Source organism: Podarcis pityusensis (assembly GCF_964106645.2).
Source record: "Podarcis pityusensis genome assembly, chromosome: 8".
NCBI lineage: Eukaryota > Metazoa > Chordata > Lepidosauria > Squamata > Lacertidae > Podarcis > Podarcis pityusensis.
In genome coordinates, this window is record NC_138033.1 from 79,202,187 (window position 1) to 79,224,211 (window position 22,025).

A 22,025-nucleotide genomic window follows, 5' to 3' on the forward strand; every position below is an offset into this window, starting at 1 on the left:
AACTTGGCTTCTCTCAGTGAGGGAACTGTCAGAAGGCCCTCGGCGCTGGACCTCAGTGTCCGGGCAGAACGATGGGGGTGGAGACGCTCCTTCAGGTATACTGGACCAAGGCTGTTTAGGGCTTTAAAGGTCAGTGCCAACACTTTGAATTGTGCTCGGAAACGTACTGGGAGCTAATGTAGGTCTTTCAAGACCGGTGTTATGTGGTCTTGGCGGCCGCTCCCAGTCACCAGTCTAGCCACCGCATTCTGGATTAGTTGTAGTTTCCAGATCTCCTTCAAAGGTAGCCCCACATAGAGCGCATTGCAGTAGTCCAAGCGGGAGATAACCAGATGGATGGCAGAGGGTCGCAACCAACTGCAGGTTCGATCTGCTGAACTGGGACTCTTACAGGTGCCACGTAAGACTCGTTCTGTATCGGTAAGAAACTAATCTTTAAGTGTGGCAGCATCTATACTCTGGAACTCCCTGCCTATTGACATCAGGCAAGGTGCCTTCGCTTAAAACATTTCTGGCAGCTGTATAAAGCATTTTTCTTTAGGCAAACCTCCCCAGACATGTAGAATGTGGAAGTATGTCTTAATCTGCTTTTAGTTTATTGGTTTTAGCATTTGAATGTTTTAAAGGTGTGATTTGGCTGATTTCATACTTTTGTTCTCTTTGTAAACTGTTTTGCTATACTCCTATTGATGCAGCCCAGAATTGCATTGGCTTTTTTAGCTGCCGCGTCACACTGTTGGCTCATGTCAAGTTTGTGGTCAAAACAGTTTACAAAGTCTTTCAATTTTATGAAATATAGTTATTATATTATATTATATTATATTATATTATATTATATTATATTACAGTGGTGCCTCGCAAGACGAAATTAATCCGTTCCACGAGTCTCTCCGTCTTGCGGTATTTTCGTCTTGCGAAGCACGGCTATTAGCGGCTTAGCGGCTATTAACGGCTTAGCGGCTTTAAGAAAAAGGAAACAAACTCGCAAGAACTCGCAAGATGGCCAAGGTGTGGGAAGCGGGGGGGGGGGCCTCACCTAGGGAAATGCATAGGCGAGAAGCTAAGGTCGAGGCTCTGCAGCCAGCGCAGCACCATCCGGGGCAGCCCCGCGCACCTCGGGCTGGTGGAGTAGGACATGAGGAGAGGCAGCTTCCCTTTGTGAGCGCCTTCTAGAACCATAACAACAGTTGCCACGACAACCGTCGCCACCGCTTTGTCTGGTTTGGTTTTGTTTTTTAAAGGAGCACTGCCGCGCATGCGTCGGAATGCCGGGGCTTCTTTAAGCATTTGCACACGCGCAACTGTGGGGCTGCTTGCACATGAGCAACTTTGCCGCTGTTGGTGGTGGAGGAGGAGGAAGGAGCAGCCCGAAAGGAGGAAGGGGTCAACTTCACTGCATGTACGGTGTTAAAGGAAAATGTTATGAAAATGATGTATACAGTGGTACCTCTGGTTAAGTACTTAATTCGTTCCAGAGGTCCGTTCGTAAACCTGAAACTGTTCTTAACCTGAAGCACCACTTTAGCTAATGGGGCCTCCCGCTGCTGCCGCACTGCCGGAGCACGATTTCTGTTCTCATCCTGAAGCAAAGTTCTTAACCGAAAGCACTATTTCTGGGTTAGCAGAGTCTGTAACCTGAAGCGTATGTAACCTGAAGCGTATGTAACCTGAGGTACCACTGTAGATGGTACTTAACCCCAGTAAAATTAACAAAGATCTACTACAAGAGTGATAACCTATGTTCGAAATGTGAAGAAAAAGAAGGTACTTTTTACCATATGTGGTGGGCTTGTCCCAAGGTGAAAGACTTCTGGGAAAAGATTTATAACGAATTGGAAAAAATGTTGAAATATACATTTATTAAGAAACCAGAAACCAGGTTTGGAATTGCCCAAGAAAGATGTTAGATTGTTTTTGTATGCCACAACTGCAGCTAGAATTTTGTTGGCCAAAAATTGAAAATTACAAGAAGTACCAACAGTGGAGGAATGGCCGATGAAGATGATGGACTTTTGGGAGCTAGCCGACCTGACCGGAAGAGTCCGCGACCAGAAGGAGGAGGCATACCAAGAGGAATGGAAGAAATTTAAAGACTATTTAGCTAAATATGTTAAGATAACTTAAATAGAATTACTTGTCAGTATCAGATTGGCCTAGGATTTAAATAAGTGATGTTGTAGAATATTATGGTAAAAAAAAAAATGAAAAGAAAAATGTTAATCGACCAAGTAAATTTTATGTGAAAATAGTTTTGGAAAACTGCCACAATGATTTATATGGAAACTCAGCTAGGGAGACTTGAGGAAGTCATCCAACAATGTTAACGCTGAGGTCCAGCGCCGAGGGCCTTCTGGCGGTTCCCTCATTGTGAGAAGCAAAGCTACAGGGAACCAGGCAGAGGGCCTTCTCGGTAGTGGCGCCCGCCCTGTGGAACGCCCTCCCATCAGATTTCAAAGCGATAAATAACTACCTGACATTTAGAAGGCATCTTAAGGCAGCCCTCTTCAGGGAAGCTTTTAATCTGTGATATTTTACTGTATTTTTTGTGTCTATGGAAGCCGCCCAGAGTGGCTGGGGAAACCCAGCCAGATGGGCGGGGTACAAATAATAAATTATTATTATTATTATTATTATTATTATTATTAACAAAAGTGGAATTATTACAGCTAGGATAAATGTTTGTTTGTTTGTTTTTTGATGTTTTCTTTCTATTTGTTTGTTATAAAGTTGGAAAATTAATTTAAAAATTTGAAAAGAAAGGGCTGCTTTCAGGCTGCTCGTTCCTCCTCCTCCGCCAACAACAGCCTCTGCCGCTTGCAAGTCATCCGCACTGCACTGGAGAACAGGTAAGTGGGACCCTCACTCGAGTATAAGCCGAGAAGGCTTTTTCAGCATAAAAAATGTGGTGAAAAAGTCAGCTTATACTCGAGTATATACGGTAGATGAATAAATGAGCAAATTAAGTTCGTATATGTAGAAAAAATTAAAAATATATTTAAGGAACTGCAGAAAGAGGGGGAAGGAAGTCAAGTTTGGAAATGTTAAAAGGATTGTAAAATTAGTGAAATGCGTAAAATTGAAAATCATACATAAAATAATAAAAAAACCATCATTAAAGCATTTACTTTTTAAAAGAAATCAACAGTAAGCCAAAATCAAGATGAAAAAGCCTGTCAACAAATGAAACTGATCTGTAAAAAATGTTACTTGGAAAAAAAGAGAGAGATTGCACATACTTTTGTAAACCAAGAAAATATTTTTTAAAAATACATTAAAAAAGCGCCTGTCAACATTCTGCTTATCCAGATAGGCTTCACCTACACAAAAACGCATTTAGCAAGCTTAGAAAAGAGAAGAGCGAAGGTCAATAGGCAGGGAGTTCCAAAGTGTGCCTTGGTAAAAGATTGTTTTCTTACAAATGTGGGAAGAGTATTATGTGGCACCGGGAACAGTGTGTGTGAAATATAAAAGGTAAAGGGCCCCTGACCATTAGGTCCAGTCATGACCGAGTCTGGGGCTGCGGCGCTCATCTCGCTTTATTGGCCGAGGGAGCCGGCATACAGCTTCTGGGTCATGTGGCCAGCATGACTAAGCCGCTTCTGGCGAACCACAGCAGCGCACGGAAACGCCGTTTACCTTCCCGCCGGAGTGGTACCTATTTATCTACTTGCACTTGGACGTGCTTTTGAACTGCTAGGTTGGCAGGAGCAGGGACCGAGCAACGGGAGCTCACCCCGTCGCGGGGATTCGAACCGCCAACCTTCTGATCAGCAAGCCCTAGGCTCTGTGAGCTTGGTACATTTCCCAAGACCAGCAGAAAGGAAATTCCTGGAAGTCCAGGAAAGAAAAGATGCTGTGTTGCTCTTACCAGGTCCCGGTGGTAGGAGGAACTGGTGCATTGCTGGGTGACGCCCATGCAGAAACAGGGCAAACAGCCTTCCTTGTTCTCCGCGCTCAGGTGGAAGTGGTGCGGCCGACAGCTGCCGCAGGAAGGCCCCTCCGTGTGCGCCTGCAAAGGGAATGGAGAAAAGCTGGAGCACAAAGTAAAGAGGGCAGTAGGCAGGCAGAACCCCACTGCTGACTGAGCCAAGGTTCACAGCGGCTGGGAAACTTAGGCTTGTGGGATCCACAAACCGCTGGTGTGGAAGGATCAAAGAACCCACAAACCAGGTGCAAAAAGGAGGAGGGTCCTGGCCGAGGGAGTCTGCGTACAGCTTCTGGGTCATGTGGCCAGCATGACCAAGCCGCTTCTGGCGAACCAGAGCAGCGCACGGAAACGCCATTTACCTTCCTGCTGGAGCGGTACCTATTTATCCACTTGCACTTTTACATGCTTTTGAACTGCTAGGTTGGCAGGAGCTGGGACCGAGCAACGGGAGCTCACCCCATCGCGGGGATTCGAACCGCCAACCTTCTGATCAGCTAGTCCTAGGCTCTGTGGTTTAACCCACAGCGCCACCCGCGTCCCTTGTAATCTATATTATACCCTACACCTCTTGCCCAGTGATTCATTACTGCTTTTTTGCTCTTCATCTTTTGTTTCCCATTCCAACAACATTTTTGACAAAGTTTCTCATGATTTATTTGAAGTTCACCGCATGCTGTTCGTTGAAAGAAAATTATATGAAAAGGATGTACCGATGGCATTTGACTCCCACAAGATTAGCGAAAATGTACAAAAACGCCACCAACGTATGTTGGAAATGCAAAGAGAATGAAGGCACGTGTGGTGGATGTGCAAAAAGGCCAGAGCATGCTGGGAAATGAAAAAAATGTTTAAGATAACTTTTGTAAAACAACAACAACAACCAGAAGCTTTTTTGACAGGCATCACAGGAGAAGAAACACCAAAGGACTTAAAAAGACTGTTTATGTATGCAACGACAGCTGCAAGAATACTGTTTGCCCAGAGATGGAAGGAAGAGGAAACAGCAGCCAAGGAAGAGTGGATAGTGAAAATGAGGGACTATGACAGAATGGAGAAAATGACTGAGAAGATCAGACACCAAGATGACAGTAAATTTTAAAAAGAATGGTGTATATTTTATAGAGTACATTAAGGAACAATGTAAAGATTTAAAGACGTTAGCAGCACTTGTAATGTTTTATTAGGCAGAGGAATAAATAATGATTTAATCAAAGTTGGATATATGAATTAGATGTGGTTATTTTTTTTTTTTTTTAAATGTATCTGTGGAAAACCAGAAGGGGGAGGAGGGAAGTCCGGGGGTTCAGGGAACCGCACAATTGTATAAATATTGTTGAATTTAAGTCTGAATGACGTTAATGATGAAAACCTGAATTTTTTTAAAAAAAAAATTTAAAAGAAAGAAATGGGTTTCTGAGCTGGGGAGGGAATGTACACCGATGGGTGCTTCCCCCCAGCACTGCCCCCCTCTTGCCTTACCTTACACTGGCACTGCCCGCTGGCATCACAATGGCTGCTGATGCTTCCGTGTGGATCGCAGTGGCATCGGGTGCCATGATCTGTAGCTGGAGGGGGGGGGGAGAAGTGGAAGGGAACTGCTGAGGACAGTGGGTACTTGGCAGGTGAAAGAGTGAGACTATTTCCCCTTCCACCCGCCCCAAGGCTATGATTCCGCCTTCGCCAGCCCATATATTTTGAGCTACAACGCTTCTCAGCCTCCCGGCTTGGGAGTCGGAAGTCCAGAACACTGGAGGCCGCAACAATCAAATCCTCCAGGGAGGCTTCTCACGGTATGCCAGAAATGATTGACGTCCACTTGGCTGCGGAAACCTGGTTTCTCTGTTGGCGGACGGCTCCCTTTGCCCCAGAAGCCAGACTCACCTGTGCACGGTTGCCCCCGGCTGGGGTTGCCCAAGTAGCCCGGCGCACACCTGGCCCAAGAGAAGAGGGCTAAGTTAAGGAGACGAAAGGAGCAGGGCCAAAATCTGAGGGTCTGCTTCACCCCATCGTCCCCCCCACCTTCCAGGCTCGGAAGAACCCGATTCACCTCTCTGGCTGCCAGGAGCAAGAGAGTATGTTCTCCCCCCCCCCCCTTTTTCTAAAAATAATTTTTATTTGCACATTAAGAGTTACACATAGTGAGACACAATATTCTGTTATAAAGTAAGAAAAGAAAAAAGCAAAGCAAAGAAAAAGAGAATAGGAAGAACATTAAACAACATATATTGTCAAAAACATACAGTAATTTAAGAAATACAAACCGTCAATGCCATTGTTATAAATACATCTTTCCAGTAAGGATTTCTTTTCTCTTCACCTTATCTTTTTCTCCTCGCAACTCTCACTTTCTTATCTATGCCTAGTCTCTGATTTTATTCCCATGATTTATTTAATGACTTTCTTCTGTCTCTATGAGTTTCCTAATCTCTGATATTTTAAGATTTCTGCTTCCATTTTTGCTCGGTATGGATGTTATTGGCCCAGAGATGGAAAGAAGATAAAGTTCCTACCAGAGAAGGATAACAGATCAAGTTGATGGATTATGCTGAGACGGCCAAAATGACTGGAAGGATCAGAAATCAGGAAGGCCAAAAATGTAATAAGGAAGGGGGAAATTTTATCTTAAAGACCATTGTAAGTGGTTAAAATTGTTAGTAGGATTGGAGTATCACTTGTAGCTTAATGGTGAATTTTGGACACAATGGAGAGGTAAAAGATTTGGATTATCATAAAAGATGGAGGAGGAAATGATTAACAGTAGGACCCACAAAGGGGAGGAGGGAAGTCTAGGAGATTCCTTGGCATCTTGTTTTTGTGATTTATGTTTGATACATGTCTGTAAAATCTTAATTTGAAAAACCAAATAAACAAATTTAAACTAATCATTAAACAAAAGTTTTAAGCAATGGTGTGTTGGCATAACAATTTCTCTGAAAGTCAGAAGCGAGGCTGCCAGCCACATCTCTGCTGGATCTTGGGGCAACAACCACCCATTTGATCCTCACAACAGCCTTGCAAGGTAGGATGAGAAAGAGAGTGAAGCAGCCCATGGTCATCCAGTGACCTGGTGGGAGGAGAGTCCCCCCTACCCTGGCCCTGTAGTTCCCTGCCTAATGAGCTACAGTTGGATTTTCGAAAGGAAGAAGGCACCAGCCATCCAATCACAGCAGGAGTGGGCAATTTCTTCCCCCCCCCAGCCTGAGGACTCATTCTTATACCCCTCCCTGGCAGAGTCATCACGGCTGTCCTACCTTTCGCACTGGCGCCCAATGTAGCCCGGGGCGCAGGAGTCGCATGTGGGCTGCCCGTCTGTGTCCACAAAGCAGGTCTTGGCGGGCCTGGGAGAAGAGAAGGGCGGCAAGTTAGCAGCCGAGAGAAACCACCCCTCGCTCAAAAGGGGGGAGGAGGACTGCAGAATGGCTGGCAGGCGGTACCTACTGGCTAGCAGAATAGGGTCCGTAGCATGGGCACGGTTGGCAGTCTCCGGGGGTCCCACGCCTGGCATCGCCAAAGAAACCTGGCTGGCAGCGCTCACACCGTTGTCCTTCTGTGTTGTGCTGGCAGGCCTGTGGATAATAATAATAATAATAATAATAATAATAATAATAATAATAATACAGTGGTACCTCTGGCTGCGAACAGAGCCCCATTCGCATCCTTAAGTGAAAGCAACCCATGTCTGTGAGTCGTGATTCGCTGCTTCCGCGCATGTGACTGACATCATTTTGAGAATCTGTGCATGCACAATCCGCAAAACCCGGAAATAACGCGTTCCGTTACTTCTGGGTCGCCGCGGAGCGTAACCTGAAAATGCTCAACCCGAACCTACTTCAACCTGAGGTATGACTGTAATAAATACAGTGGTACCTTGGGTTACAGACGCTTCAGGTTACAGACTCCGCTAACCCAGAAATAGTACCTCGGGTTAAGAACTTTGCTTCAGGATGAGAACAGAAATTGCTCGGCAGCGGGAGGCCCCATTAGCTAAAGTGGTACCTCAGGTTAAGAACAGTTTCAGGTTAAGAACGGACCTTCAGAACAAATTAAGTTCTTAACCCGAGGTACCACTGTAAAATAAAATTGATGATGATGATGATAATTTATTTATACCCCACCCAGATGGCTGGGTTTCCCCAAGCACCTTTCCCACCTCACCCAGGACCTCCCCAAACCACCCTGCTACTACAGGAGCCCACATAGGTGTAGCTGGTGAGGAACTGCTCTCCTCCCCTCCCCTCCCCTCTCCTCCCCTTCCCTCCGCGCCAACCCACCCCAGGAAGTCTCACCTGGCAGTCCCCGGTCTCGGCGTCACACTCTGCTGTGTGCTGGTTGCAGTCGCAGCGTTCGCAGGTCCCCAAGTAGAGGCCACTGGTGGTGCGTGTGTAGCCGACGTCACAATCCTGGGGGAGAGAGAGGGGGCAGGGCTCGGCTCAGCAGTAGGGTGTGGTGTGGGAATCAGCCCCCAACCCCACTGTGCCCGTTGACTTGAGAACCCCCAGGGTCTACTCTGAGTCGGACTTGGATGTGACTCAGCGCACCACTCGCCTGGCAGGAGGGGCCGCGATATCCTGGCGGGCAAGTGCAGTCCTCGACTTCCAGGGCTGGGCTCAGGCCTGTGGTGTGTGGCACTGCCACGTCCATGTGGATGCCAAAGATCCTGCAAGGAGGAAGAGGCCACAGTGAGCGAAAAGACTCTGCCCCATGTTATTCTTTGAAGGAGAACGACATGGAAATGATTCACAGATGGTATTTAACGCCGAGTGGGCTTGCCAAGAGGTGTAAGACAGAATCAGATAAGTGCTGGAGATGCAAAGAGGCGGAGGGAACATTCCTTCACATGTGGCGGACTTGTAAAAGGGTAAAAAGTATTGGGAAATGATCCATAACGAATTGAGAAAAATGTTTAATAGTACTCCCCCCTCCCCCTAAACCAGTTGGGGATAATTCTGTTGGGGATAATTCAGACTGAAATTCCCAGGTGTCAAAATAGGTTGTTTATGTATGCTACTACAGTGGACGCTTGGGTTGCGAACATGATCCATGCGGGGTTCACAACCCACAGCGCCATGTCTGCGCACGTGCGGGTTGCGATTCGGCGCCTCTGCGCATGTGCAAAGCACGATTTAGCGTTTCTGCGCAAACCCGGAAGTAACCCGTTCCAGTATTTCGGGGTTTGGCGCGGTGCACAACCTGCAAAACGCCAGCCTGAAGCGTCTGTAACCCAAGGTATGACTGCACAGTCGTACCTTGGATCTCAAACGCCTTGGCTCCCAAACAAAACGGCTCCCAAATGATTGAAACCCAGAAGTGAGTGTTCCAGTTTTCGAACGATTTTCAGAAGCCAAACATTCGGCACGGCTTCCGATTGGCTGCAGGAACTTCCTGCAGCCAATCAGAAGCTGCTCTTTGGCTTCAATACGCTTTGGAAGTCGAATGGATTCCGGACTATATCGAGGACTGTGGGGAGTGGGACTGTGGGGAATGGGCGGGCTTGATGAAGGGAGAGGGAGACAATTTTGGCTTGGAATCCCCCAGAGGCCTACTCCTCAATGAGAAAGGAAAGAAACTAAGAAAGAGACCAACAAAAGACAAGGAAAAGGGCAAGTATAAACAAGAAGAAGAAGAATTGCAGAAGGGACATGGAAGAGACTTAAGGGCCTCGGACATAAGGCTTCCAGGTTGATGGACTAGATGGAATGGACAGTAAGGACTGACACGATCCGAGACCAGGAAGAATGGTTGGATGAAGATTGGAAGAAAATTTATAAAGAAAACTTTCTATTTAGGGAATTGGCTAAAAATTAATGAATATTAGGGAAAATGTTGGAATGAAACTATATGACTTTAGCAGAAATGATATCAGGAGTAATGTATATTTGACAACTAAGATTCAAGCTTTAAGGTATTTTAGGGTAAGATAAGGTTAAATAAATTAAGGTAATTTGAATAATAGAATATGGGGAAAGATGGAAAGGATTTGTTGAGCTAATTATTAGGTTAAACTAGGTTAGGATAAATTTTTTAAGAATTTTTTGTGTTTTTCTTTTCTTTTTATGCATTATAGTGTTGTTTTTTAATGTTTCTTTTTTCCCCTTATAATTCTGAAACTACTAATAAATATTATTATTTTTTTTAAAAAAAGGAAGTCGAATGGATTCCGTTTGACTTCCAACGTACGACTGTACTGCGGCCCGTGTTTCGTTAGTCCCCAAATGGAAAATGAGCAAGGTCCCAAGCAAAGAAGAATGGCAACTTAAGCTGACAGAATATGCGCAGCTTGCATACCTAACATACAGAATGAGAACAAGATGAATGTACGTTTAAAGAAGATTTGAAAATGTTTATTGAATACAGTCAAACCTCGGTTGTCGAACGTAATCCATTCTGGACGACCATTCAACTTCCGAAACGTTCAACAACCAAGGCGTGGATTCCAATTGGTTGCAAGAGATTCTTGCACTCAAGTGGAAGCTGTGTCGGACGTTCTGGTTACAATAATCCATTTGCCACCATACATTTCCATGCTCTGCTGCATGTTTTGTGATTTTAAATCTCTGCTGGGGTTCTCTCACCAGAGTACTTGCCCCAAACTTCGATCTTGGCATCCAGGGAATTCTCTTTTTAAGCCTCTTTATTCCTTGCCACCCTTTCTATTTGGTACATTTATATAGCACTTAATACTAAAATGGACCAGATGACTTTGGGGGGTCCCTTCTAATTCCGTGATCCCCATTGGGTTAGAAATGTAAGTTTATACTAAAATACTAAGACACTTTAACCGCAAAAAAAAACCACACCGCCACCTGCTAAGTGACCCCAAAATATATCTTTCTCTCTCTATTTAGATCTATATATTAACATATCATTTTCAACAATTATAAAACATACTTTTATATCTTAAACAGTTTTTTAGACTTCCGTCAATCACATCTGAAAATTTCCCCATCTTTTCCACTTGGTTTACATTTCTTACTTTCACTATTACATTTAAGTATCATAACTAATATCTTTCATCTTTATCTTCTTTGCAATATTTCATATATTCCTCCTTACAAAGCCTCTTGTAGTCCTACTAGTGTAATTTGTTGATTACAATTGCTCTTCAAATAGTTCGTATATTTGTTCCAATCTTCTGTGTTCCAATCCACGCAGTGGATGTAGCCTACCTTGATTTCAGCAAGGCATTTGACAAGGTGCCCCATGATATTCTTGTAAAGAAGCTGGTAAAATGCGGTCTTGACTATGCTACCACTCAGTGGATTTGTAACTGGCTGACTGACCGAACCCAAAGGGTGCTCATCAATGGTTCCTCTTCATCCTGGAGAAGAGTGACTAGTGGGGTGCCACAGGGTTCTGTCTTGGGCCCGGTCTTATTCAACATCTTTATCAACGACTTGGATGATGGACTCAAGGGCATCCTGATCAAATTTGCAGATGACACCAAACTGGGAGGGGTGGCTAACACCCCAGAGGACAGGATCACACTTCAAAACAACCTTGACAGATTAGAGAACTGGGCCAAAACAAACAAGATGAATTTTAACAGGGAGAAATGTAAAGTATTGCACTTGGGCAAAAAAAAGGAGAGGCACAAATACAAGATGGGTGACACCTGGCTTGAGAGCAGTACATGTGAAAAGGATCTAGGAGTCTTGGTTGACCACAAACTTGACATGAGCCAACAGTGTGACGCGGCAGCTAAAAAAGCCAATGCAATTCTGGGCTGCATCAATAGGAGTATAGCATCTAGATCAAGGGAAGTAATAGTGCCACTGTATTCTGCTCTGGTCAGACCTCACCTGGAGTACTGTGTCCAGTTCTGGGCACCACAGTTCAAGAAGGACACTGACAAACTGGAACGTGTCCAGAGGAGGGCAACCAAAATGGTCAAAGGCCTGGAAACGATGCCTTATGAGGAACGGCTAAGGGAGCTGGGCATGTTTAGCCTGGAGAAGAGGAGGTTAAGGGGTGATATGATAGCCATGTTCAAATATATAAAAGGATGTCATATAGAGGAGGGAGAAAGGTTGTTTTCTGCTGCAGAGAAGCGGACATGGAGCAATGGATCCAAACTACAAGAAAGAAGATTCCACCTAAACATTAGGAAGAACTTCCTGACAGTAAGAGCTGTTTGACAGTGGAATTTGCTGCCAAGGAGTGTGGTGGAGTCTCCTTCTTTGGAGGTCTTTAAGCAGAGGCTTGACAACCATATGTCAGGAGTGCTCTGATGGTGTTTCCTGCTTGGCAGGGGGTTGGACTCGATGGCCCTTGTGGTCTCTTCCAACTCTATGATTCTATGATTCAAAATATATCTTTCTCACTCACCAACCTTCTACCACCCATGGATCCTTAAACCCTACCTAGTCCCCAGAAGCTGGCCTTCCCAGAATCCCCTGGGCTCCCAGCTCCTATCTGGCGCAGACCAGCACCATTCCCCATTGGTCCCATTTGCTGGTCAGGGACACAGACCCCTTTTTACCTGCTCTCCGCCTGCCGGTCAGAGTAGGAGGCTCGGATCATGAACACGTCAATGTCAGCCAGGGCCATCAGAAGGTGCTCACGGGTGGCTTTCTGGCCGTCTGCGCGGCGCCAGGCTTGCTGAAAGGAATGGCGGCAGGAGGGTGAGGTTTGTGCTTTCTCATACAGTGGTACCTTGGTTCTCAAACGCCTTGGCTCCCAAACGCCAAAAACCCAGAAGTGTTCCGGTTTCCAAATGTTTTTCAGAAGCCGGACATCTGATGTGGCTGTCAGCTATTGTTTCTGGGGCGCCTGCACCAATCAGAAGCTGCGCCTTGGTTTTCAAACATTTTGGAAGTCAACCCGACTTCTGGAGCAGATTAGGTTTGGCGCTTTTGTTCTTGCTATTTGTTTTGCATTTATTTTTTTTGCGGCTTTTTCGGTTCATTTGTTTTTGTGACTGTGTGGAATGCAGTTCAGCTATTGAACTGATTGATTGATTGATTGTGTGACTGCGGAAATGGATAAAAGCCCCCCATCCAAACAATGACTATAATCAATGCAGGTAAGATTTTTTTTTTTTTCATTTTTATCATCTACAATACTGTCTTATTTATTTTATAGTACAGTACATTCTTGCTTTCATTTTATGGCTCAATGGTCTCGTTAGATAGTAAAATTCATGTTAAGTGGCTGCTTCAGGGGTTGTTTTTAAAAGTCTGAAATGGATTAATCCATTTTGCATCACTTTCTATGGGAAAGTGCGCCTTGGTTTTGGAACGCTTTGGTTTTGGAACAGATTAAGTTTGAGAACCAAGGTACCACTGTATTTGCAAAGCCGCCACCTCACTAAGTCAGCGAGGTCCTTTCATGGGTGCAGGAAAAATAGGGTCCTCTGAGGAACCAGGGACAGCTGTCAGAAGGTTCTATAGCTTTCCCTACGAACTAAAACACTCATTCCAGACTGGCCAGGAATTCTCGTGACAAAATGATGGGGAAGGGCCATGAGGACTAGACCCTTACTTAGACTTAGACTTAGACTACTTAGACTTAGACTAGGGTGGTAGACCACCTGCTTTGCGTTCAGAAGGTTCCAGGTGCAATCCCTGGTGGCAGCATCTCCAAGTAGGGATGATGATGATGATAATTTATACCCGGCCCATCTGGCTGGGTCTCTGGGCGGCTCCCATCAGAATACAGTGGTACCTCTGATTACGTACTTAATTCGTTCTGGAGGTACATTCTTAACCTGAAACTGTTCTTAACCTGAAGCACCACTTTAGCTAATGGGGCCTCCCGCTGCTGCCGTGCCACAGCTGCACGATTTCTGTTCTCATCCTGAAGCAAAGTTCTTAACCCAAGGTACTATTTCTGGGTTAGTGGAGTCTGTAACCTGAAGCGTATGTAACCTGAAGCATATGTAACCCAAGGTACCACTGTAATAAAAACACGATAAAACATCAAACATTAAAAACTTCCCTAAACAGGTCTGCCTTCAGATGTCTTCTAAAAGTCAGATAGTTGCTTACAGTGGTGCCCCGCAAGACGAATGCCTCGCAAGACGGAAAACCCGCTAGACGAAAGGGTTTTCCGTTTTCAATGCGCTTCGCAGGACGAATTTCCCTATGGGCTTGCTTCGCAAGACGAAAATGTCTTGCGAGTCTTGAGATTTTTTTTTCGCTCCCCCCCCCCTTTTCTAAGCCGCTAAGCCTTTAATAGCCTTTTAGCAGCTAATCCGCTAAGCCGATAAGCCTTTAATAGCCGCTAAACCGCTAATAGCGCTAATCCACTAAGCCGCTAATAGGGTTGCTTCGCAAGAAGAAAAAACCGCTAGAGGAAGATACTCGCGGAACGGATTAATTTCGTCTTGCAAGGCACCACTGTATTTCCTTCACATCTGGTGGGAGGGCGTTCCACAGGGCGGGTGCCTCGACCGAGAAGGCCCTCTGCCTGGTTCCCTGTAGCCTCGCTTCTCACAGGGAGGGAACTGCCAGAAGGCCCTCAGAGCTGGACCTCAGTGTCTGGGCAGAAAGATGGAGCTGGAGATGCTCCTTCGGGTATACTGGGCCAAGGTCCTTTAGGGCTTTAAAGCTCAGAGACCCACTGCCTGAAATCCTGGAGAGCTGTTGCCAGTCAGTGCAGGCAATACTGAGAAAGATGGACCAAAGGCCTGGCTCCCTCTAGGGCTGCACATCCACCCGCCGACCGAGGAGCCCGAAGCTCTGTATGCCTCACCTCCCGGAAGGGCACTGTGAACGTAGTGGGCGAGCCAGGCAGGGGGTTCGTTTCAGCAACATGCTCCAGGAAGATCTCGTTCCCCTGCAGCAGAATGTCGGGTTGGCCACGCAGCGCCGGGGAGCCGGGGAACGCATCATGGGTGATCGTGTAGCGCAGTTCTCCGCCGTAGGAGGTCACCTGGAGAGAGAGGCACAGAGGGGCAGCGTCAGAGCCATTCCGAAGAACCGCAGACAATACTGTCTTATTTATTTTATAGTACAGTACATTGATTATTGGGACGCGGGTGGCGCTGTGGGATAAACCACAGAGCCTAGGGCTTGCCAATCAGACGGTTGGCGGTTCGAATCCCCACGACAAGGTGAGCTCCTGTTGCTCGGTCCCTGCTCCTGCCAACCTAGCAGTTCAAAAGCACGTCAAAGTGCAAGTAAATAAATAGGTACCGCTCCGGCGGGAAAGTAAATGGCATTTCGGTATGCGGCTCTGGTTCGCCAGAAGCGGCTTAGTCATGCTGGCCACATGACCCGGAAGCTCCCTCGGCCAGTAAAGCGAGATAAGCACCACAACCCCAGAGTCGTCCAAGACTGGACTTAACTGCCAGGGGTCCCTTTACCTTTAACTTGCCAGACAAGAGATAAACAACATAGGATTCTGTTTTAGACCACCCCTTTTGTGATGTATGTATGATGTATGGGGGGGGTTGGTCCTGGGCTACATTCCTTCTGTGATGTATGTATGATGTTTCTGGGGTTGGTCTGGAGTTTGAAGGTGGGCCATTTAAAAAGTCTATATAAGGGCTTGCGTACCTGTACTCGAGGTCTTCTCCCCCCCCCCTCCTGTGTGTGGGGGGGAAGGACCCTGTTGCAACAACTTTAATAAAGATCAGGCTTACCTAGCTGCCTTGCTTCTCAATATTCTCTGGTTGGCCTCTGTTATTTTCTCCTACCAATAGAGAACCTAAAAAGAGGACTGTATATGGGCTCTTGGGTACCCCATAAGGGAAAAAAGAGCTGTTTTTTTTCTTATAACATGGCACTCATCTCACTTTCAGGCTGAGGCAGCTGTGTTTGTCCACAGACAGCTTACTGGGTCATGCGGCCAGCAGGATTAAACCACTTCTGGCGCAATGGGACACCGTGACAGAAGCCAGAGCGCATGGAAACGCCGTTTACCTTCCCGCCGAAGCAGTACCTATTTATCTACTTGCAGTGGCGTGCTTTCGAACTGCTAGGTGGGAAGGAGCTGGGACAGAGCAGCGGGAGCTCACCCCGTCGTGGGGATTTGAACCGCCGACCTTCCGATCGTAAAGCCCAAGAGGCTCAGTGGTTGAGATCACAGTAATAATAATAAATAAAAACTTTTTATTTATACCCCGCACTTCCTGGTTCAGAAAACCGGGCTCAGGGTGGCTAGCAACAAATTTAAAACACTTAATTGATGCAACAAAAAACAGCATAAAATACAGTATAAAATGTGAATAACAATAAATTCAGAATTCAAAAATCAATTTTGGGGGGAAATCCATCCAATAAACATTAGATGATCACCAGGGCTAGCTGGCTAAATTAGTCCTATTTGGGCCAGCGAGGAGACCAGGGGAGAATTAGCTGTGGGATCCCAGAGCGGATAATCTTCATAAAAAGGGGAAGGGGAAGGAAGGAAGGGGAATAAAAGATCAGGCTAAGTTCAAATGAAAGCCAGGCAGAGTAGCTCTGTCTTACAGGCCCTGCAGAAGGAAGTTAAATCCTGCAGGGCCCTGGTCTCATGGGACAGAGCATTCCACCAGGTCGGAGCCATCACTGAGAAGGCCCTGGCCCTGGTGGAGGATAATCTGATTTCCTTAGGGTCCAGGATGGTTCTGTGCCAGGTGGACCAAATGCCTGACTTGGGATGTCCCATTCTCTGCCCCATGAGTGCCTCCTTCAACCTCAAATCAAACCTTTCTTTGTCCTGAGATTCCCCCCAAGGGTCCTCTATAGTCCAAGCCTCTGCGATGCAGGAATTACAGCAGAAGCACCCCTGACAGTGGTACCTTGTCTCCCCTGAAGCGCTCCGGCAGCACCCAGTAGTAAATGTCACGCGGCAGAGTGTGGAAGGAGGAGAAAGTGAGCTCTGAGGCGCCGGTGAAGCGGATGCCCTCGCTGATCGTCCGGGAGCCAGCCGAATTGGAGAGGCTGAACTGTGCTCTCTCAGCGTCCTCAGACCCCACTTGCACCTAGAGCACAAGGAGAGAAGTTGTCAGATGCATATATTGATGGGACATTTATTGATACAACAGATTTTAAAGGCTAATACAGTCATACCTCGGGTTACAGACACTTCAGGTTGCGTTTTTTCGGGTTATGGACCCGCCGAAACCCGGAATTACTGGAATGGGTTACTTCCGGGTTTCAGGGGTTGCGCATGCGCAGAAGCGCTAAATCGCACTTTGTGCATGCGCAGAAGCACCGAATCACAACCCGTGCATGAACAGAAACGCCGCTGCGGGTTGCGAACTTGCCTCCCGCACGGATCACGTTCACAACCCGAGCGTCCACTGTATCAAATTGAAGCCAGAACTCTTTATTTTAGGATTAATGGACCTATGCGCCGAAATCCCATAGAAAACTTTTTATGTATGCAACCACGGCTGTGGGGATGTTATTGGCTCAGAGATAGAAAGAAGATAAAGTCCCTACCAGAGAAGAATGGCAGATCCAGTTGATGGATTATGCCAAAATGGCTACAATGACCGGACGAATCAGAAATCAGGAAGACCAAAATAAGGAATTTTATAACTTATCTTAAAGACCATTGTAAACAGTTAAAATTGTTAGCAGGATTGGAGCATCACTTGTAGTTTAATGGTGAATTTTGGACACAATGGAGAGGTAAAAGTTATGGATTATCATAAAAGATGCAGGAGGAAATGACTAACAATAGGACCCACAAAGGGGAGGAGGGAAGTCCTAAGAGATTCCTTGGAATCTTGTTTTTATGTTGTATGTTGGATATGTGACTGTAAAACCGAAAAACCAAATAAATAGATATATTTTTTAAAGGATTAATGGACATACAATTAGAAAAGGATTGTGGAAGACTACTCCAATATGATTACTTCAGTGAGACTGTAACATGTACGAAGATAGGAAGACACAGCCTTACCCACGACAGAAGAACGGTTGATTAAATTATTGGATTTGGCTGATGGCTTAAGCTAATACATTTAATTCGAGAAAAATCATTACTAACGTCTGTTAAGGATTGGAAATTTCTTAGGGACTTTTTGCGTGAAAGAGAAAATGAACTTGTAATATCTGGATTTGATGATTGGAAAAAAATGCTGGCTTATAGAAGACAGAATGGTTGGATTTTGGAGAATGAATATAATATATTTCTTTAGTTTTTTCTTTTGCTTTCCTTCTCTCTCACTTTCTCCTCCTCTAGATTTCTCCTTTTCTTGTATTTCCTTCTTTCTGACTTTGTCCTTTTTTTGGATTAAGTAGCTGTTTTATCTCAGTACAGTCATACCTCGGAAGTCGAACGGAATCCGTTCCGGAAGTCCGTTTGACTTCCATAACCAAGGCGCTGCTTCCAATTGGCTGCAGGAAGCTCCTGCGGCCAATCGGAAGCCGTGCCGGACGTTCAGGTTCCAAAGAACGTTCACAAATCAGAACACTCACTTCCGGGTTTGCGGCGTTCAGGAGCCAAAACGTTCGACTCACAAGACGTTCGGGATCCAAGGTACGACTGTATATTATAAAAATATACTTTGTAATGGGTATGTACGGGGGGGGGGAGGACCCTCCCGCAGGATCTGTGGACCGAGTTTGCATAGGGAAGGATGCTTCTGGCCTCACACATAGAAGGACTCGCCTTCTCCAACTAAGGGACAATCAGTGGCGTAGCGTGGGGGGTGCAGGGGGGGCCAGCCGCATCGGGCGCAACATCTGGGGGGGGCGCGCTCGCACTCGCAGCTCTCTGCCCCTACCTGGCTCACTCACTCTCTCTCACTGCAGTGCTGGCTGTGCGAATCCGATCCGAGCCGCTGGGTCGCCGCCCACTGTGGAGGGGGTGGGTGCCAGGCGTGCGGAGCGGAGAGAGAGCGAGGGACTATCTGGGGGAGGGACAGTGCAGCGGCCGCCCAGCGCAGCGCTGAGCACGGGAGAGAACCACACCAGACCAGACCAGCAAGAAGAAGCTGGCAGCGGCGGCAGGTTAGGGGGCGCAAATTACTTGCCTTGCCCCGGGTGCTGACAACCCACGCTACGCCGCTGGGGACAATGTAAGAAATCTGATAAATATAATTGAATATCTTGAAGTCAGAAATGAGAAACAGGCAGTACTAATGTTTATAGACGCGGAAAAAGCGTTTGATAATGTATTTTGGCATTTTATGAAAAAAAACTTAAAAGTATTAGGAATTGGAGAAATTTTTTGAGAGGTATTGACACGATTTACTCGGACCAAAAAGCAAAGTTAATAATTAATAACAATATATCAGATAACTTCAAGATAACCAAAGGTACTAGGCAGGGATGTCCTTTGTCTCCCTTGTTATTTATTACAGTTCTTGAGGTCTTGAATAAGAAGCTAAGAGAATCATCAGAGGTCAGAGGCATTAAGGTGGGACGAAAAGAGTTTAAATTAAGAGCTTTCGCAGATAATTTAGTCTTAACGCTGGAAGAACCAAGACAAAGTGTAAAAGAGGCAATAAAAAGAATGGAAGAGTTTGGGAAGGTATCAGGATTTAAACTTAACAAAAACAATACGAAAATGCTAGCAAAAAATTTGAAGAAAGAAGAGATGGAAGAATTACAAGTAGTCTCAGGGATTGCGATAGTTAAAAAAATAAAATATTTAGGAATTTGGATGACAATAAAAAATATAAACCTGTATAAGGACAACTATGAGGCTGTATGGAAAGAAATTAAGAAAGATATGGATATATGGAGCAGACTAAAATTGTCACTATTAGGCAGAATCTCTGTGATAAAAATGAATATATTACCTAGATTGCTATTTCTATTTCAAGCAATACCAGTGGTAAAAGGGACAAGACAATTTAAGGACTGGCAAAAAAAATTAGCGAAATTTGTCTGGCAGGGGAAAAAGCCAAGGATAAAAATGAAGATACTAGTAGATAAGAAAGAGAGAGGAGGTTTTGATTTACCAGATTTGACTTTATACTGTGAAGCTTCGTGCTTGGTATGGTTAAAAGACTGGCTGACTTTAGAAAACACTGACCTATTAGATTTAGAGGGCCACGACAATAGATACGGTTGGCATTCGTACCTATGGTATAACAAAGTAAAGGTACATAAAGGTTTCCTGAACCATGTGGTTAGGAAATCTTTATATGAAGTATGGGATCGGAATGAAAACCTCCTGAAAAGAAAGACACCGTGGTGGATATCACCAATTGAGGTGCTGACAACAAAAAAAGTGAACATGGAAGGGGAAAGAGTAACATATGAGGATATTACTAAGAAAACAGACCAAGGGATAAAGCTCAAACCATATGACCAAACTGAAAAGATGTTAACAGGGTGGTTGCAATACCACCAGATTAGTGACTTATTAAAGGAAGATAAAAAGAGAAATGGGTTCGAAGATAAAAAATCGAAATTCCAAATTGAGTTAATAGACTGTAAAGATAAAACTTTATCAAGAATGTATAGTTTACTGCTAGAATGGTATACGAAAGACGAAGAAGTAAAGGAATCAAAGATAAAATGAGCAATCGATATTGGGCATAACATCGAATTGGATGCGTGGAAAAGACTATGGAAGGAGGGTTGGAGATTTACAGGATGCATGGCTTTAAAGGAAAACTTACTAAAAATGATGTATAGATGGCATTTGACGCCAGTAAAATTAGCTAAAATGTACAGAAAAAAAGAAAGAAAATGTTGGAAATGTAAAAAGGCAGATGGGGACTATTTCCATATGTGGTGGACCTGCAATAAGGTAAAAAGATTTTGGGAATTAATTTATAATGAACTCAAAAAAATATTTAGATATACTTTCCCCAAAAGACCGGAAGCGTGTCTATTAGGTTTAATAGGAACAGAAATAAAAATGGGAGACCAAAATCTGTTCATGTATGCTACAGCTGCCGCGAGAACCCTTCTGGCCCAAAGATGGAAAGTACAAGACATACCAACTATCCAGGAGTGGCAGGTGAAATTGACAGAATATGCAGAACTTGCCAAACTGTCTGGGAGGATCCGGGACCAGGAAGATCAAAGATACCAAAATAACTGGAGTAAATTTATCAAATATTTAAAGAAGAATTGTAAAGAGGTTAAGACACTAGCAGGATTGACATAATACCTCCAATGTATAATAGTACTATTATGAGAATGATGTGTGCGACAGAAAGGGGTTAAATATACCATTGTGGGGAGGGAGGGGAGCCACGACTTGGCAGAGTCAAAGGGAATGTATGGTGTTATTATAATTTGTTGGAAAAGAATATGTAAGGAAAACAATAAAAATTTACTTAAAAAAAGAAAAAGAAGGACTCGCCTTCTCGGCCCCAGGGAGCAATACCTGGTTGTAGTGATCAGGTGGGATTGCTATGAGGAATTATAACAAATATAGAGCAAGCCATCTGTGTCAGCAATGAAAGCATTGCGTTGACTGGGTTTAAGCCATTATGATATGATTTCTGATCAATCCACACCTCTGCATCCTTGTTCCATTTCTCTTTCTTGACAAGTCACGTACACAGCCCAGTTGCTTCACCAGACAGGCATCCTGGGCTGTGAAAGATAATGGGCAGCTTCTTTGAAGTAGCCTTTCTGATATGTTAATCTCAGGATGTTAATCTTAGGGCCAGGAAACAGATTTTCACATGAAGGTGTCCTCCTGGCCATCCTTCTTACCATGTGTATTGCTTGTTTATCACCTCCCGGGGTTGCCAAATGTACTCCTTTGTAGTTCTCTGTCAGGGAACTGACATCAGAGCTAGAGGCGGAGGGAAGGCTCTCAAATGATGCTGGAGAAGGGCCCAGCAGGGAGAGAGGCAGCTCCGCAGAAGGGGAAGCAAATCAGCGCTACACCAGGGATAAGGAGGGGCTGATGGGGGAATCGACGAGAGGGCTCCAGGACTCTTCACCGGACACCAGCGGGGAGAGCACTGGTCCCCCGCTACCCACGCCCACCCTGCGCAGAAGACTTCCGCGCAGAGAGAGTAGGAGGAGACTGGGTGTCAAACAACTTTTATGTTGGAAAAGATTTAAGAAACGCCCACTGACGGATTCTGCTAGCGACTGAGGCAGCCACGAAGTGAAGGGCTGCCCAGACTGAAAGGTTTACCAAGGCAACAAAGCCTGGAGAGGCGGCAACTTACGCACAAGCAACCCATACTCATTATATTCTCTTTTATTTACCCCAGAAGTATGCCTGCTTAATTAGTTTT

General features: G+C 45.3%; 1 protein-coding gene across 18 annotated transcripts in view; it reads right to left on the reverse strand.

Annotated features, from left to right (window-relative positions):
* HSPG2 (heparan sulfate proteoglycan 2) overlaps window positions 1–22,025 on the reverse strand; it is a 230,749-nt gene that overhangs the window by 105,875 nt on the left and 102,849 nt on the right. For all 18 annotated transcript variants that reach the window (XM_081017900.1, XM_081017915.1, XM_081017911.1 and 15 more), the window contains 10 exons: window positions 16,653–16,835; window positions 14,621–14,800; window positions 12,408–12,526; window positions 8,474–8,585; window positions 8,215–8,328; window positions 7,367–7,494; window positions 7,180–7,266; window positions 5,810–5,859; window positions 5,408–5,493; window positions 3,869–4,009 (listed from right to left, as the gene is read on the reverse strand). In XM_081017900.1, the coding sequence (XP_080874026.1) occupies window positions 3,869–4,009; window positions 5,408–5,493; window positions 5,810–5,859; window positions 7,180–7,266; window positions 7,367–7,494; window positions 8,215–8,328; window positions 8,474–8,585; window positions 12,408–12,526; window positions 14,621–14,800; window positions 16,653–16,835 (1,200 nt within the window). The remainder of the gene's footprint in view (window positions 1–3,868; window positions 4,010–5,407; window positions 5,494–5,809; window positions 5,860–7,179; window positions 7,267–7,366; window positions 7,495–8,214; window positions 8,329–8,473; window positions 8,586–12,407; window positions 12,527–14,620; window positions 14,801–16,652; window positions 16,836–22,025) is intronic.